At 38.9% G+C, this 19547-nt stretch overlaps 1 protein-coding gene across 1 annotated transcript; it reads left to right on the forward strand.

The window, feature by feature from the left end:
• Nucleotides 1–4595: 4595 nt before the first annotated feature.
• Nucleotides 4596–13010, forward strand: cmtr2 (cap methyltransferase 2). The gene is made up of 3 exons (XM_038308665.1): nucleotides 4596–4642; nucleotides 6914–8165; nucleotides 11014–13010. The coding sequence occupies exons 2-3, from the start codon at nucleotides 6933–6935 to the stop codon at nucleotides 12064–12066; spliced, it is 2286 nt and encodes a 761-aa protein (XP_038164593.1). The 5' UTR covers nucleotides 4596–4642; nucleotides 6914–6932; the 3' UTR covers nucleotides 12067–13010.
• Nucleotides 13011–19547: the final 6537 nt, after the last annotated feature.

Below are 19547 nucleotides of genomic sequence, written 5' to 3' on the forward strand. Positions count from 1 at the left end.
TGCTTAAAATAAGAAAACACAATTGCATTGTCTTATTTCAAGTGCATGTTATCTAATTATCTTATTTTAAGAGTAAAATTACTCATTCCATTGGCAAACTAGCTCATTTACCTACTCAAATTAAGGGTGAATACACTTCATTTAAAGCTTAAGTGTGTAATTTTCAGCGACATCTAACGTAGAGACTGCAGACCGCAGCAACATGAACATCTCCCCCCCACCGCTTCTCCCCCCCAACAGTACGGGACAAAATGTCTTCCACGACGTCCGCATCACCTACCTTCTCAAGTGATGAGGTTTGTTTACATAGATAATTTTACAGATAGTATTTATTAGTATCTATAGTAGTATTTAGTATCTATTGTTCAGTACCGTCTCAGTTCATCTCTCTCAACTTGCCGTAGTTACTTTCGAGCGTAATGGGCGATATCGCAATCGCTAGTTTGTTGGCTCTGCGCTGCCGTAGCGCAAAGATGTCTGCTTCCATGGCTGCGAGACCCGCTCCTATGTAATTATAAATAACGCATTCTAAGGCAATGCAAATATTAAGGTTAAGAGGCTGAGCACGTAGATGATGATAAATAACATAGTTATGTATAATATATTACATTTCTGACTGTATATCCCTGAAATTATAACACACTGTAGCTTTAAGAAATTTTTACTTATTTCTAGATCGTTTTTGCAGTCGTCCCGTGGTAAAGCATGAGGGTGGCAGCTTGGTGCTGTGGGGATGAAATCTACTCAGAGTTTGCAGTAAAATCAATGGAGCTAAATACAATGTGGCCCTGAGAGAGCACATTGGACACAACCTTACAACCAAAGACAAATCAAAAATAACTTCAAATACATAAATGTTTAGATTTGTTTTGTGCATGTCTCCCCTTAATGCTATAAATAAGGATTTTTTTTGTTTTCTTAAATTGTAATAGAAAAAAATATCTAATAATTCTACTCTTTATCTCCAGAAAAGATTCAATTAAAAAGAAACAATTAAAATGGTACACTGAAAACAATGGTACAATGGTACACAAAAACAACTAATTTGTAAATATCAAATCCTGGAGTAACATCAAGAGTTTTTGAAAGTTTTATCCACTGTCTGACAGTAGTAAGGTTCCCCATGCAGCTCTTCTGCAGTGTAGAGGAAGTGAACTGTGGATCAGAGTGACTTTTCTTTCTTTTTTCTGCATAAGTTCATGCCACATCACAGCCCATTCTGCACCCACCACCTTTCATCTGTAATGGTTCACTGTGGTAAGATATAAATCTGGCCCGACAAACGTGGATCACATGCATGGAGAGAAAAATTTCAACTTCGGTGTTAACATTGATGTAATGAACCGCAGAGTGTTGACATGCTTCCGTATTAAAGCGTATGGAGGCGCAGCACCCCCTGCCGCAGGCATGAATTTATACTACAGTGGACAAATTTTTGGATGGATGTAGTGTAAGCCTGAGTGGCCTGTGGGTGTTTACACACATTAAATGACAAAGGTCCTTGTGGCCCTATCCATACACTTTGCTCCGATTCAAATATGATTAAACAGAGGAAAAGATTTTTATGGCTCAAAGATTTAACAATCATGTTCTTGATATGAAACATGATTTAGCCATTTAGCTGTTAGAAATAAAGGCTTCTTACATTATCCAATGTCTCCATGTCCGTCCATCTCACTAATATTAGAATTAAACATCATACAACCACTGCATATACAGTACTTGACACCTTATCAGTAATATACAGGCTGCTACTTTTCCACTGTTTATGAGACAAGGTTAACATGCACATGTACTGTATGCTGCAGTTTTTGTTTTATCATTGTTATTGATGCAATAACCTTCTTAATGGTCACTAGGCCTCCTAAAGCTGGAAATTGGATCACAGTCACCTTGGAAATAATGTCACTTAAGCTTCCCAGTTCTAAGGTTAATGGAATGTAAAACTTTTAACACAAAAGAAGGAAAAAAACTATACTGAAATTTAAATAGATTATTTTATTTTTTATAAAGCTGCTTTTAATATGCCTAATAGAATTCTACTTTATTGTTGTAGACTGTCACAAGTACAAAGCATTGAAATTTACTCTCTGCATTTAACCCATCCCCTTGGGGAGCAGTGGGCTGCCATTGTGCGGAGCCGGGGAGTATGGTGGGGTTAAGGGACTTGCTCAGGAACCTCAGAGCACAATCACACTCCCCTCAAGTGTTGGCCTAGTCCCCGCTCTATAGCAGGAGCGGACGGTGCAGTCCAGTTATCCCCTTTTTGTATTAAGCTGCTCTGAGCCCTGCACATTCTACATTTTATATCCAACTCCCAGAGTTCACAGAAAAGACAAGAAACCAGAAAAAAAAAATCAGTAAAGGTCACAAGCCAAAGATGAAGAGTGAGTTGATAAAATACATTAGTATACTAAATAAGTATTCTGATGACCAAGGCAAATGTATTTATATCAAGCAATAAACATTGATTGCAAACTAAAGTGTACATGTACAAATCGCATATGAAAATTAAAGAGAATCTCTGACTTCTCTTGATTGTGGTCTTCATGTGGACCCAGACATGGAAAGATGAGACTGAAACGGATCAGGCAAGTTGCCAGGAGGCTAAGAACAAAGCTGAAGCTATTGGACATTCTAAGCAGTGCAGGTTGTATTCAACAACAAGGTGCTGTATTCTTGATGTATTTGGACTAAGAATAAAGACTACATGAAATACCTTTATTTTTTCAATCATAGCAAAACTATGCAAATCTTTTGGGGAAATGTATTACCAACTGGCAAAACCTTACGTTAAAATATGGGCCACATTTTAAAAAAATTATCTCACCATGCTACGGGAAGACTTATGTGTAGATATAGATGAGGTTCTTGCCAAGTCAGTCAAAATTATTAACATATCAAAATACTAGTCAGCTGTCATCTTCAGGAGTCTGTAAAAAAAACCAACTAAGGATAAAAGAATTTCATCGTTGTAAAGAGCTCAAGCATCCATCCAAATCAAGCATAGTATGACATTGGGAGATAAATTTCAAATTAAAGTGGAAGAAAACTCATCATGTCACATCTTTTTTTTTTTTTTCAATTACAAATTCCTGCAAAGAAACTTCATAGTTTAATAAAAAAAAATTAAAAAAATTAAAAAAAATTAAAAATTGAGTCTAACAAATATTAGTTTATTGATAGGCACAATTAGAAAAAAACTGAAAGTTTAGTCCTTTTTAATTTGCAGTCTTTACTCTCTCGCAAAATGTATTTATTAAGGTGCATATTTTCTATACTACATTAACTGCAACTTTTCTGTTACAAGAGATGCATTTCCAGGGCATTCCATTATGGATTTGTATTGGACAATCTTTAGAATTCTTTTAGTGGTTTTGGTAATAATCCTAAAAAAACACAGTAGGGACGATATCTTAAAAAGCTATGAGTCTGTTTATATTGTAAACTCATGAGTACATCTCAACTCCAGAAGTGATTTGGCAGCTTTTTTTGTTGTTGTTGTTGTTGTTGTTGTTGTTTTTTATCTTATTCATAGGTTGATCTTATATCTGTCATATTTCAGAAGACGCATGTTTGGACGGAGAGAGGTGGGGTGAGCATTTGTTGTGAGACAGCATCTGTCAGGAAGGAGATTGACTCGTTAGCATCACTGTGACAGAAAGCAGATGTTCACTGTGATTGCTGCTCATCCCTAGAATGCTCCCTTATCTAGTTAGAGCTTAAAAATAACTGTCATCCTCAACATTCATCCCTAGATAGAGGTGGCTGTTCAACATTTGATTGGTTTTCAAATTTTACCTTCAATTTAAACTGACATGATTAAATTTACGATGTATAATTTTCATTGAACCATTGACTCTTGAAGTACATTAAATAATTTATAAGATTTTAATAGGAAAAGACTGCATCTACCTCTGTCAGTTTCTAAAAAAGCTATGTAGCATCTGGGAAAGGCATATGCTTCAACATGACAATTTCATCAGCGGACCAGCCACCATGAAACATAACCACTCGAGTGACAATGATATGATACAACACATAAGGAGAGGTTGGATGCGGCTTTTTACTCTCACACAGGACTTGAACAGCATCTAGTCTAATCTGGAACATCTAATAGCCACCACTATGTTTAGTTCTGATTAAATAAGCCTTTGAGTATTGCAGACATTCTGCATATTCTGTTATATTCTACTTTCTAAACATGTAATCCTCAAAGTTCCAATACATTTTTATAAACAAATATTTCTTTAATATTTTAAAATTAAGCTTCCCCACTGTGGTGCAATAAATATGTTCTATTCTATTCTATTCTATTCTAATTATCTGTACCACGAATAAAAAAAAAAAATGCTCAAAATTGGTCCCTAATTAATCCAACCATTTATACAAGACAAAAAAGAAGATATTTCTATCTATTTATCTTTGGAATGACAATTTCCATTTTAATTTAAAAATTAATTGACTAATTATATTGGTTATATTCTCATTGATTGAGTGAAAATGATTTAAAATGTATTTGTGACAATTCGTTTCAACTCTCCAGCTCCTTTAAGAACAAAGGATCGGTTTCGCGCATGCGCAAAGCATGATTTAGGTCACGTGGGTGGGGTGTTCCGTTTCCTTCTTGCACATCAGCTCGGTGAGTATTTGTTGGTTGGTTTCACCTGGTTTTGACTCAAATTGACACAGAGCTGAGAGACATATACGTTTCCCGGAGGGAATAAAGCTTAAATGGGGTGTTGGGATAAAAAGACTGCATCTGTTTGTCGGTTCATGAGTCATCGTGAAACGTTTCGACACATTGGCAAACTGTATTGATACTGTGTCACTGAATACTGATCCCTGCTGGACATTTAAAATCCCTGTAGGCAATCTGTTTGATAGGCACTTATTTTCTTATTCATATACTTATTTAAATAAATCGTACAATCTTAGAAAAAAATTGTATATCTTAAATGTTGTCATTGTCTTAGATTTCTTTTTTTTTTAGATGCAGCCATTATATTATGTAAAAATGTATCGTGAACATTTAAGTGAGCATGTGAATGAGGATGCTCGTGGACTTGGATTTTTATTTTATTTTATTATTATGCAGACAGCAGCTCTCACAGCACAGATGAGGATGGAGTCCAGAGAAACTGTAAAGAAAGTTGGAAGCAAGGGTGGAGCTAGATGGGGGGCCAGGGGTGGCCATTTTTCCCTATAATACAGACGGTGAAAGCAGTAATACTCTCAAGTGGAATTTTCTAACTTATTTAACATTTACATTTTATATATGTAAACAATTACCTGACAACAAAACTCATGGGGTTAACTATGCACATCAATCTACTAACATTAAAGATAAATACGAAATTAATGCTCTTTTATGAACAACATATTGTCTTATATGGTGTAAAGAGGAAATTATGTCTCTGCAAGTCATCTAGGAAACTTCACTGAGATAAATAACAACTTTAATAATAAGTAATATTATTAGTTATTATATATATTAGAACATGTAAATATACATTTTATGCTGAATAATTATTAATAAAAGTAGGCTAGTAATGACAATAAATAAGATGTCCGTGCCATAACTCAAAACTGAAAGAATTTTGTCCACTACACTTTTATTTAGACAACATGGATGTTTAAATATATGCGTCTATTTGTTAGCAAAGGCTGGAAGGGGAGTATAGTTTGTCTTTATTTAGAAAATATGGATGTTGTGATTGTTCATTTTCCTTTTGGAACAGTGTAGATTGACCCCTCAGTGTACATTGGTTATTGCCTGGCCACCCTTATTTAAATTTTCTGGCCATGCCTCTGGTTGGAAGAGGTTTGGAATTGTTGTATTTTGGTTATCCCAGTATCTCAGAGGATCCTGAAACCTTTTATAATGGTCTCTGCAAGGTATCTCTGCACCTCCTAGATAGCATCAACTGTGGGACTTTAGATCTCATTGCCCACTTCGATGAAAAGATGTTGCCAAAGCTTATCTTGAAATAACAACAAATCATCATTTTACTGCTTAGACAACTTTTATTGTCATTTTGTATACACATAGTGTATACAAAACAACATTTTGTTCTGTACAGCTTTTAGACAGTAAATGAGCTGCAGCTTTAGCAGTGAAATAAACATTTCTGTTTCCTAAAGTGCAGCAGTGATCAAATGTAAACGTGTGGGAGAAAACACATGGGGCACGATTCCTAAACATCAGCTAAAGAAACCTGCTGATTAACATGGCTGAAGCAGATGCTGACAGCTGATGTGAGGGCGGTCCCGGCGGTTACGGTCGCTCATTCCTACCTCAGTCTACTGATGGCCTCATTGCACTTGGAGGAACTGCGGAACCCGAGTGTTTAAAAGTGGAGTCTTAATTTGTTTCTAGGGTTAACGCACTATAACTCTAGATTGGAAACTGTGACTCAGTGATTCGGGTGTTCATGTAGGTGTATAGCTGCCTGCCTTAAATGCAAAATATCAATATGTTATTTTACAATTTTGATATAATTACTGCCCTAAGTGAGTTGCCCTGTCAGCTATAGGCATGTTTTACAGTCTCTATACTCCATTTAACAATTCATCAATTGCTAAATTAGTTGACAAATATTTTAATAATCGATTAATCAGATTGTTTGTGAATCTTGTTTGGAAAAATTTGTTTTCCATAGTTCATTGTCATCAAAATGCATTTTATGTGGGGAGAAAAAGAAGGAAAACCCTATAAACAGTAACGGAGCTATTTAGTATAACTGAAAAAATCCTCATTTTATTTGTTCAGATTATTAGTTTTTGGGTGAAGACTTAATGTTACCTGTTCTGTGTTAGCCTTTTCAGTAATTATAGTTCCAGGCTGTCATATATAACAATTTGATGGCACATGTGTGGATTATAATCACAATAATTTCCTCACTCTTTTTAGTGGAGGATCAGTGTGGAGGATGAGCTCAGGCAATGTCTCAAGAAGGAAGGTCCTCAGGCAGCAGCCATCACTGTCTGATCCTGAAACGCAGGCAGAGATCCAGGATCTTTTCAACAAAGTTAAAACCTACATGAAGGCAGAGGAATGGAGGATCCCCGACCCAAACGTGGCTCTCAAACACCCAACGGAGGAGCACCCACACCTGCAGGAGCTGAAGGTGTCTCTCAATGCAGTGAAGAACCAGCTGAGTGATAAGAACATTCAAGTGTGGCATCAACACACCAACTCCACCAACAGAGCCGGGAAGGTGATTGCTGCCGTTCGCTCCACTGCTAACGCGGAGATCTGCACTCAGGCTTGGTGCAAATTCTACGAGATCCTGGGAAGCTTTGATCTTCTACCAGAGGAGGCTCTTCAAAACGGGGAACTGAACTCTGTCCATCTGTGTGAAGCTCCTGGAGCCTTTATTACTGCTTTAAATCACTACATGAAAACGAATGAGTCCACACGCTACTGTGACTGGGGCTGGGTCGCCAACACTCTCAACCCATACCATGAGGCAAACGGTGGGAGCACGACCATCGCAGATGACCGGCTTATCGCCAACACGCTGCCTTGGTGGTTCTTCGGCTCAGACAACACGGGGGACATCATGCTCCAGAAGCACCTGCTGGATCTGCAGGTGTTTGTTTCTAACATGCGCAGAGTGGATTTGGTGACGGCCGACGGCAGCTTTGACTGTCAGGAGAACCCCGATGAGCAGGAGGCTCTGGTGGCATCCCTGCATTACTGTGAGGCCACAGCGGCATTGCTCCTCCTGGGCCCTGGGGGTTCCTTTGTGCTGAAGATGTTCACCCTGTATGAACACTCCTCAGTCTGCTTACTCTACCTGCTGAACTGCTGCTTCCACTCTGTCAGTGTCTTCAAACCTGCCACCAGCAAAGCAGGAAACTCTGAGGTTTATGTCGTCTGTCTGAACTATGATGGTAAGGAGGCGGTGAGGCCCCTGCTCTCCAAACTGATCCGTAATTATGGACCAAATATGGCCAATCGAGAAGCTCTTTTCCCTAGCTCAGTTATCCCCAAGACGTTTCTGAAGCAGCACGAAGAGTTGTGCTCCTACTTCCACAAACTGCAGGTGGGAACCATTTGTGAGAACCTGCGGCTGTTCGGAAGCATTAGCCCAGTGCAGGGGCAGCGGCTCGACCACATCAGGGACTGTGTTGTTCAAGAGTACCTGAGGCGCTTTGAGGTGAGATGCTTTCATTTGCCTGTTAAATATCTGAGCTGATCGAAATTCAAAGATTCATCTAGTTTATTGAGACACATTTACCATTTGTGAATGGTAAATGTCCTCAGAGAATGTAGAACCGTAACTTCCAGCTTTTCAAAGGTCTGCCAACATTTCTAAATACAGGTTCAACAGCAGCCTCACAGTTCAAGCTCAGTTTAGAACCTGCATATAGATTTTTTATTGCAGTAAACTCTGTACTTCAGGGGGAGGATAGTAGTGAGATCAGGTCAGGGGTTCATGGATCATAAATTCAGAGGCTAAAGAGAATAATTAAAGGAGAAGTTCACTTTTTAGCACTTTAAGCCCATTTTCTGTAGTGTCCAGGATGAAATCGAATGATCGACACCAAAATTTTGACAATTGCTCCTGTCTCTGCTTTTTGGCTCATGCAGAATCCCCCCCTGGCTGCTTCAGAATGGCTTCCATTGTGCATGTCCGATAATGTCCTTAAAACAACCTTAAACGTTCTTTTTTTAAAATATGCTACTCACCGGGTCGTCAGCGCTGTTCAATGACGTTCCAAAAAAAGTTTCGTAAAGAAAAAACGTTCCTGTAGTGTTTTATTTAGCATTTTGTAAATCCCATTGAGTTCTGTTGGAATAGTCAATATTCCCCTGCCACCGGAAACGGAAATGGGGCCTGTTTACACAGTTGTAGTCTTTTCGCTTCACTCTGTGTACTCCGACGTCGAGAATCAAGAATCCACCTTTCGTATTCCATTTTCAGAGTTTTTTAAAGTGTTTAACAGAGACGTTAGCACCTCGACGTCGGAGTACACAGAGTAAAGCGAAAAGACTACAACTGTGTAAACAGGCCCCATTTCCGTTTCCGGTGGCAGGGGAATATTGACTATTCCAACAGAACTCAATGGGATTTACAAAATGCTAAATAAAACACTACAGGAACGTTTTTTCTTTACGAAACTTTTTTTGGAACGTCATTGAACAGCGCTGACGACCTGGTGAGTAGCATATTTAAAAAGAAGAACGTTTAAGGTTGTTTTAAGGACATTATCGGACATGCTCTATGGAAGCCATTCTAAAGCAGCCAGGGGTGGATTCTAAATGAGCCAAAAAGCAGAGACAGGAGCAATTGTCAAAATTTTGGTGTCGATCATTCGATTTCATCCTGGAAACTACAGAAAATGGGCTTAAAGTGTAAAAAAGTGAACTTCTCCTTTAAGCTGGTCTGAATTGGTCCAAAAAAAAACATTTCCTTTAGGATTTAAACTGGTGAGACAGAGGTGTCTGGGCACATTATGGAGAACGGAGGTAAAGCCAATTGGAAGTGTGATTCCTAACAGTTGATGCTTACAAATAGCTCCTTTTATTGGTGTGTGTTACAAGCAAACTTTGCATCGTTTTCATCTGCTAAGTTTGCAGCCTAAGGAGACATGTTTATGCTTTAATTTTAACACTATCATCCATGCGGTCTTTATTTAGGCCCCGTCCACACGAAGACGAACCCTGGCCTAAACGCACAAATTTTTCACCAAACCAGCCTCTCATCCACACGAAGCCGGCGTTTCGGGGGTCTGTAAACGATCTTTTTTTTATTCAGCCTTCAGAGTGGGAAGATTTCGAAACGCCGTTTTCGCGTTTCCATCTTTACGCTGTAACCGCATATTTTTTTTTACAAGCATGCGTCATAGCGTTGCCTCTAAACACGCATGCGCGACCAGTATCACAACAACAATGGTGCTGCTAATGCTACTCACCCTGCTGTCGGGCTTACAACAGAATCTTCTTCTTCTGGAATATCTCCAGGAAGAACAGAGCAATATCGACGACATAGTTCAGCACCTGAATTTGACTTAACCACGAAAATGGACCCGCAGGGCAACCATGTATACTAGTGCGCATGCCCAACATTTCGTCGCTTATTTTTGCTTTAGCACCACAGCGCCACTTACAGGCCTGGCATACATTTTGCAGCGTTTTCATGCATTCGTGTGGACGCTCACATTTATTTTACGTCTCCGTCTTTACGGCAAACGTTTTGGAAAATATCAGCGTTTCGTGTTCGTTTTGACTTCGTGTGGACGGGGCCTTAGTTTGAGCCTTTTTAAAATGTATTGATGGATCATTTTTCATCACATACATTGCCACAGCAATAAAAACAGAACAATCTTAAAAATAGATTAAGCCCCCGTCACACCTTGACAATTTAGCCAGCATATGGCGGACATCCCAGAATCTCTCCTAAAATACTGGCATACGCTGAACTTTCTATATTTTCTTTTTTAAAATTTTGGGCGTATACAAAGTGTATTCATAACGAGTCCAGAAGTTATGTCCAACGACAGCCTAACTTGTGCAAAACGCATAGCAGCATAATGCCCATGAAATGTCACAAGCTAGTGTGCTGAGGAGGGCAGCAATGCACCCAGAGGCACCAGGCCTGCATAAAAATACTTTTTTTTGATCGTGGCATCCACCTAACTGCTGTGTACCGCCTGCCAAAAAAGCAGAATAGATAAATAAATGAGAGGAAAAAAGAAAAAGAAGATTTTCAGTCGCATCAGATTCAGTGTCATGTCTGCTAGGAAGTTTGTTGCTCGTAGCCGTGAACGCAGGGAGGATCCATCACACTCGCGTTGTATGAATGCAGTTCACACAGGAGATCACATACAAGTTGCATATATTTGGAAATGTGAACGGCAACGCAAAAAAAATTGCATTTCACAAAAAAATCTGAATTGAGCATTAAGGTCTGCAGTGTGAACGTTGCCTTAGATTCTAGCATTTATTCTGGTCTGTTTTGTCTCATCTGGATACGAGTTTGATTTAAGTGTTTCTGTGTGTAGGTGAGCTTTCTTCCCAAAAGTCGGTGGATATCTCGGAACACGGTGAGTCCTGCCTGCTGCAGTGTGTCTGCAGGTCGACCTCTAAGCCAGAAGAAGCAAACAGGCTCGTTCAACGAGAGGAGAGAGCTGCAGAACCTGAGCTGGAGGGAAAGAATATGGAGGAGCAGCCACGCTACGCTAATACAGAGTCACTGCACTGAAGAACGAGGGGTGGGCTGCATTTTAGAAGGACCCTGGTCCAGCAGTCATATAGATTCGTGGTATATTATCACTGGATCGGCGCTTTCAGCAGTCAGAAACTCTCCGTTCTGTGACGTAGGGCTGTTAAACCACCTGAACGAAGCCCTGCTGGATGCAGTGGTAGACTGGACTCTTCTGGCGCCCTGTCGCTCCTGCCACGTGTCTTGCACAGCTTCTATTATGTCTGAAGCTGCAGGTCTTTGTATCTTTAAAGGCTATGAGGGGAACAAAGAGAAGAAACCGTGTCTGGTGTTTGGCAGCCGCTCAGCCTGGGCTGATGGTGAAAGCAAGCAAGAAGATTTAGTTCTCACATTCTGTGAAGAGCCATCATTTCCCCAAACAGGCTGCATCCCTCTGCATGATGGGGAGCCTCTATACCAGCACCAGCTTCTAGGATGCGTGTTGTTTTCTCTCCAAACCCTGAGCTCAGGCGGTGCCCTGCTGCTGCCACTCTTTTCTGCTCTGACTCGAGTCACTGCAGCCCTGGTGTTCTGCCTCCATGTGTGTTTTCGCTCGGTCTCCTACAGGTGTCCACCCCCCTCTGGTGGGGTTGGGGCCTTGCTAATGTGCGCCGGCTACTGTCCTGAATTAGCTGCCCCATTGCTCCCAATTCTGAGTGATGTGCAGAAAAGCATCCATCAGCTGATGGGAGGAGGAGGAGAGGGGGGTAAAAACCAACAACATGCAGGTGACAGACAGGTGTTGCAGTTTGTTCCCATGGAGGAGCTGCTCAGAGGAGGATTGACAGAGTTCCTCTGGACCATGAACTCTGACATCATCCAGCAGAAGCTTCACCTTCTCATGCAGTCATAGAGAAGGGCCCAATCCTGGGACACGTGCATTAAAGCTGGGGATTCTCACTTCTGGCTTATATCAATATAACTCATCTGAACATCACTCCACAATGTTACCTCACTTTTTTTTTTTTAGACCAACAACAAAAGGAACAAAACTTAATGTTCAGTAAAATGGATATTAATGAAAACTCAAATTATTTAATTAATTACATTTTTAAATAGACACCTATTCTTAGTAGAGGGCTTTATATTCCCATTATTAGCTTCTGGTTTTTTTATTGGTTATGATTTAGAATTTTGTTTCTCACAAAATGAGTGTATTACATTTGATCACTTAGATTAGGATTTTTAATAGATTAATGTCCAATTAATACCAGCTCTAAGCCCCTTGTTCACTAATTACTACATCAATACGGTGTGGGATGGAGGGGATAACCCTGTGGTTCTGCTGAAGTGTTCAGGAAGCCCAGGTTGCTTTTTATCGTGCCTTTTGTCCTTCTGCTTTGTTGTGTTTGACGTCTTCCTTTTCCTCTTGTTTCTATGGTGTTCAGGGCAGACATGTTTGCTTCTCCATCACCTGGGACAAATAACCACCAGTCCAGATTTACCCCTCCATAGCACAAATGAGACACTTCTAAAAATTTTATTTCAACACTAGCCCATCCAGCTCATTCTCTGACCACTGCTGTGGCTCCTAAAACACGAAATGCCTCTTTGGTCCTTCCACTGTCTTCTTGGTTTGTTTTCAATCACACTTTTTCCTTCCACTTAACTTTTTTTGTTGAAATGCTTGGATCTCCTATCTTTGAAAGGCTTTCACTTTCTAATCCCCTCTAGGCTGCAGTTATGCCTGTTGCATCTTTTCCAGTCCCTTTTTTTTTTCTAAAGCTCTACTTTCTGTTGATTTGCTTGGTTTCAGCACCTAAGTCAGCTCCTAAGGACTAAACATTCTGGATAACCTGGGCTGTGAATCACTTTATGCTCCATGTTTGTGTAGAACATAACATGGTAATGCCAAACATCTATGCAAATTATAATGGTGTTATACTTCTGAATAATCTTCTTTTTCTAAAATAACAGAAGATATAAATTTCTGTCTATTATATTTTATATGGGTGATGTATTGTCTTTATTGTGGTGATACCAAATAGACTATAGTCCAGATTAGGAAGCATCAAATCTTCTAAAACAATAATGTGGATGCTGCCAATGTTCCATCACTTTTAATCTTAGTTGTATTTCGGGTAATTCGAGTTTCAAACCGCTACAAAAATCTGATTATTCTTAATTAGAAACATTCTGTTTATCTAGTTTAGTCTTATTAAACATGTGGTTTCTCCAATGTTTGAAAAACTCTGCTAAACGATGATTGTATCCATACTGTGTCAGTAATTTTCCTTTTTGCATCTTTTTTTTTTTTTACTTTACATGCTCTAATGCTGAATCTGATTTTTTTTGCATTTTTTATATATATATATTTATACATAGGTGTATAAATATGCATTTATATATTTATGCCTTTTTAGCATAAAAAAACATCTTGTTTGAACTCCAGGTTAAGTTCCTGTTTGCAGGAATTGCAGTGAATAACGATGGACACAAATTTATTCTTCAAACAGAAAAAGTTGTAACTAAAAGTGTTTGGCATCACCCATTAAACCTATTTTTCCTTAAATTACAACTTTTTGAAATATTGTGAAAACTCCTGTTTAGTACGGATTAAATATGTGTCTATAATTAATAAAAGCATAAGATGTCAAACGATTCAGTTGCTAAACTACTTAGCTCCCAAATACTGCATTTGTGTCATTAGTAAACATGATTGATTGAAGTTATCTGTGCTCCTTAAGTTCAAGCATCCCATGTGTCCAATTAATTTAACTGCGTAAATCTGTTTACTACCTTTTTAATTTATATATTTTGAGAACCTGCAGGAAAGAACCAAAGTGATGATAAAAGCCTGCAATGCATGAAACTGCAGATTACTTTCAGAACATGATCAGCAGAACTGATCTGTGATTAAAGTCTGAGGATTTGAAGGGGGCTGAATAATCAGTTTATCTAAGCCTCTGCACCAAACCTCCTGCTGAGGATTTTGAGTTTCCCCTGAAGAGCCTGTTGTTTTGTTATGAATTATTCCATCCCTCACTGCTAAAGGTCTGTTAGCCGTCATGGATGCTGAAGCTGAATTCCTTTTAATGCTTTTAATTTTTGTCTTTTATGTTTTCTTATATTTATACTGAAAGAGTGTGTTCTGACATTGTTGAGTTTGTGTAAATGTCTATATATTCTATTTTCTTAAAGTAAAATAAAAAATATGCTCTGAAACAAACTGGTGTTGAGAATTATAGAATAAAGTCATAAAATTTCATCTTTTGAATAAACAGGTCTGAACTTGTTGTCCTTATGAAAGTCCTGAAGGTTTAGGTCAGTATACTTTTAAGTATTGCTTAACAATCACCTTTTAAGAAACGGTTAAAAATTAGATTTAAGGTTATATTTAATCGATACGTGTAATTTATATTAATGCAGCTGCACTAGAGAGAATAAATATTACAATTTCTGTTTCAGACATAAATGCTAGATTACTAATATTAACAAGTGGGAAATTAACAAGTTTTTTGCTCTGCACTTTTTATGGTGTTTTAATCAAAGCTGCATAGTTGTAGAAAAAAATACCACTGCTTCACCCTGAGCTTTTTGATCGTGGTCACTAAGCTGTGTGTCAGGTGTGGACATAAAGGGATGATTGTCCAAATGGTTAAATACGCTGTTGACAAGCTGAATTTCAAAACAGGAGCCTATTTTACATCCGAACTGCAAAATTTCCCATATTTCTATTGAAATGTAAAATGTGAGTAGGTTGCAAGAACCTGGTTCCATCCCCACAGCCTGCAGTCTGGGTCTCTGAGCAAGACCCTTAACCCTCGATGGCTCCACGGGTGCTGCACAGTGGCAGCCCACTGCTCCCCAAGGGAATGGGTTAAATGCAGAGCTAAGTTTCTACAATGTGAGATCAATTTGTATTATTTAAAGGCTACATTGCTTTGAAACGTTCAGCTCTGAACTTACTCTGAAAACACTAATTTAACAGACCCACCATACTCACAGAGAAGCTATTCAAACTAAACTCGGCAAACTAAACTTAGTTTTGTTCAAAACGTAACATTACGCTTTCCACACCTGATACTTTCAATTAAAAATTTTTGAGGTTATCATTCTTAAGCCCCACCCATGGCTTATTATTGCCTGTAGAATTAAGAAATCACTTGAACAGAACCTGCCTGACAACATGAAGTAGGCTACAGGATCTCAAATAGCAGCCCTTCTTGCCCTGACTTAAAGAAATTCAAGAAAAGATAAACAAACCAACACCTATCAATCATAAAACGGCCAAAAAGCTTTGTAATTATAACTCACCTGGAGGTAGCAGGAGAGCCCAGGTCAGCATCTGAAGGACTACAGTCCTCCTTCACCTCAGATATGGTCTGTGTTTGTAAGAAACTGACTGGGGGGGGGGGGGGGGGGGTCATTCTACCCACGTATGACTTCAAAGCTCAAAACTGACCAATAAGTTTGATGGAGTACTTTCTCAGATTTAGGTAAAAGACACTGATTCAATTTGATAAGTAAACTAAGAGCTGATGATTTAAGACTTTGGTAACTTACTACAATTGATAGAACAATAATTTCTGCTCTCTAGAAGAAAATCTTCAAGGAGGTTTTTGCAGATTAGAGTTTCTGACCTCATTCTTTTTGGATTCTAAATAAATTAACTGGAGAGGCATAGTTCCAGTCTGGACCTAAATCTGGTTGAGAGGCTTTGGCATGGCCTTATACAACCAGGTCATGTTCAGTAACACTTGATGGTAATTGTTGGTGCTGATTTTAAATCAGCCAGTTTGGATGGTTTTTATTTTTCAGTAAATGAAAATGAATTGAAGCCATGATATCACACCCTAACTCCTAACAAAAACACTGGGACCTGCCCAGACACATCAACATTGTAGCAATGAGGTGCATGAGGTTTACAGAGATAGACTGAGCTACATGTCTTTTTAAAAACGATGCAGCACAAATGTCCACAATAAAACACGGAACCAACATTTTCTTTTTTCAACTCTGGGACCTGGTTTCAAAAAAGATCTCCCTTGCTCACCCAAAATGCCAGGTATCTTTATATACACAGTTTGAACAGTCAAATATCCTTGCAGTTGCACCTGATCTCGTCTTGGTGTGGATAAGGCCAAAATATCTGAAGGATTCACAGCACATAATATACAGATACCATCCTGTCATAAAACAGCTTTGCAAACATTAGAGGTGGGCGGATCCATCCTAGTATCAATAATATCAATACCAATCCTTATGTTAATATGCTCAACAGGACCAGCTAAACAGAAATATACACTAACCGGCCACTTTATTAAGTACACCATGCTAGTAACAGGTTGGACCCCCTTTTGCCTTCAGAACTGCCTCAATTCTTCGTGGCATAGATTCAACAAGGTGCTGGAAGCATTCCTCAGGGAGTTTGGTCCATATTGACATGATGGCATCACACAGTTGCCGCAGATTTGTCAGCTGCACATCCATGATGCGAATCTCTTGTTCCACCACATCCCAAAGATGCTCTATTGGATTGAGATCTTGTGACTGTGGAGGCCATTTGAGTACAGTGAACTCATTGTCGTGTTCAAGAAACCAGTCTGAGATGATTCCAGCTTTATGACATGGCACATTATCCTGCTGAAAGTAGCCATCAGAAGTTGGGTACATTGTGGTCATAAAGGGATGGACATGGTCAGCAACAATACTCAGGTAGGCTGTGGCGTTGCAACGATGCTCAATTGGTACCAAGGGGCCCAAAGAGTGCCAAGAAAACATTCCCCACACCATGACACCACCACCACCAGCCTGAACCGTTGATACAAGGCAGGATGGATCCATGCTTTCATGTTGTAGACGCCAAATTCTGACCCTACCATCCGAATGTCGCAGCAGAAATCGAGACTCATCAGACCAGGCAACGTTTTTCCAATCTTCTATTGTCCAATTTCGATGAGCTTGTGCAAATTGTAGCCTCAGTTTCCTGTTCTTAGCTGAAAGGAGTGGCACCCGGTGTGGTCTTCTGCTGCTGTAGCCCATCTGCCTCAAAGTTCGACGTACTGTGCGTTCAGAAATACTCTTCTGCCCACCTTGATTGTAACGGGTGGTTATTTGAGTCACTGTTGCCCTTCTATCATCTCGAACCAGTCTGGCCATTCTCCTCTGACCTCTGGCATCAACAAGGCATTTCCGCCCACAGAACTGCCGCTCACTGGATGTTTTTTCTTTTTTGGACCATTCTCTGTAAACTCTAGAGATGGTTGTGCGTGAAAATCCCAGTAGATCAGCAGTTTCTGAAATACTCAGACCAGCCCTTCTGGCACCAACAATCATGCCACGTTCAAAGTCACTCAAATCACCTTTCTTCCCCATACTGATGCTCGCTTTGAACTGCAGGAGATTGTCTTGACCATGTCTACATGCCTAAATGCACTGAGTTGCCACCATGTGATTGGCTGCTTAGAAATTAAGTGTTAACGAGCAGTTGGACAGGTGTACCTAATAAAGTGGCCGGTGAGTGTATGTTGTCGTGTGCAAATTTATTTTTGTGGTATGATTTTGTTTTAAAATGATCAGAAACTTTGTTAGGTCAATGTTCAATTGTCCCTTGTTCAATTTTATTCAACCAGTAAAAATGATGAAAACTCCAAAGTGGTCAAAAGTTTCATGATGCTTTAGGCTTATACGTAAAAAAGTATCATTATCGATGTCCGCAATACTGACCCTGTATTTAGTTGGCATCGGATCGATACCGATATTCCCGCTATCGTCCACATCTGTCCAACATCTCTAGGAAAAGACAGAGTGCTCTTACCAAATGGGACCTGCCCCTGAATTTTCCATTTTCCGTCAGTCAGGTCTATTTCTAATCTAACATGCTAAATCTTTTTCACAACAAAGAACATGTTTAAAAGATGCAGGAATTTTGAATTTTATTTTATTTATTTTTTTAAGAGTCTGGTTTTTGCTTTAAAAAAAAAACTAGAGAGTGAAATGAGTCTACAGAAGATTGATTAGGTTCAACTTTGCTGTGCCCTTATAGTCGGTCTGTAGACATATTTCTTTCCATTTCTCAATATAAAGGTAAAAGACAACAAGTGTCTTAGTGTTTCTATTGAGCTTTGCTACAGATACAAACAACTCCTAAATCTGTGGATTAAATGATCAGAGGGGGAACTCGTTAACTTTGCATGAACTCTGATTTTGTTTTCTGGGTCAACTAAGGCCTAGACAACACTATAATCGAAATTTTAACACTCCTCAAACATGCGGAGTTAAAAAATAAACTAATTGGGTCATCTTAGCAATTACATGTGTGATAAAGTATCTGAAAGCTGATAAAAAATGACTGTTTTAACAGACTTCATAATGGTGTTAGCTGCCCGAGGCTGGAAAGATCATTGTGTCAGGACTTACTGAATTAGCTTGTTTTGTGCATCAGCCTGGTTCTGTGTTTTAGAAAAAAAAAACAAAAGGCACTTTTTTTTGTAAGAATCTGAAAACAGAACTAAGACCAACTTTAAAAAAAAGAAAAAACTAAATATCACCCTCCAATATAAGAGTTTATTTGAGCTGCAGTAGCAAACTGTTTAAATGACTTTGGATGTAAAAGACAATGGAGCTATAAAGGTCATGTGTGACTTTAAAAAATGAAATGTGTCCTGCAAATAAGACATCAGCCACATTTATTCATATTGGGAAAGGGCATCCCAGCCCCAATTTCTCTCCAGTATTCAGTTTGCCTTGCCTCCATTGGCTTACTCAATCCTTTAAAATTACTTTGTAAATTTTAAAACAAATAAGTTAATCTTCTCTAAAACTAGTTATTTCCAACTTTTGTTCTACCTGTCCAGCTAATGTCATTATATAGATAAAGATGCACACATATCCTAGTGTGTTTTAAAGTATTATTGACAAAACTCAAGACTACAACAAAAATAAAATATTCTAAGGAAATTTCTTGTGGGCAGTGGAACAAAAACTACAACACTACAAAAAAAAAAAAAGATCAATTTAGTTTTGAATAAAGGTTGGTCCAATAATATGTGTTAGGTAAGCAATAGACATAGCGGGTAAAGAGAGAAGATGGGCCGTAGCCCCATTGAATAAGCATTTGTGTTTATAAACTGTTTTTTTTTTTCGTTGTTTTTTTTATCCTTACTCGAGCACAACTAGCTCCTACAGGAACTCAGAAAAGTGGCAGGTTAAACTATTTGCCATACTAAAGCATATACTTTGTAAAATATATTTTCTGTTGCCTTTGCATTTATTATCCGTAAGGCATATTTCCAGAAAAAATTATAATTTTATGAATGAATTTTACGAATGTTTCTTTGATAATTTGTGGTGTATCAGATGGCATGATCAGAGATGCTGAAATGTGCAGAC

Source organism: Cyprinodon tularosa, unplaced genomic scaffold, assembly GCF_016077235.1.
Source record: "Cyprinodon tularosa strain WSP-4 unplaced genomic scaffold, ASM1607723v1 ctg642, whole genome shotgun sequence".
In the NCBI taxonomy this organism is placed as follows: domain Eukaryota; kingdom Metazoa; phylum Chordata; class Actinopteri; order Cyprinodontiformes; family Cyprinodontidae; genus Cyprinodon; species Cyprinodon tularosa.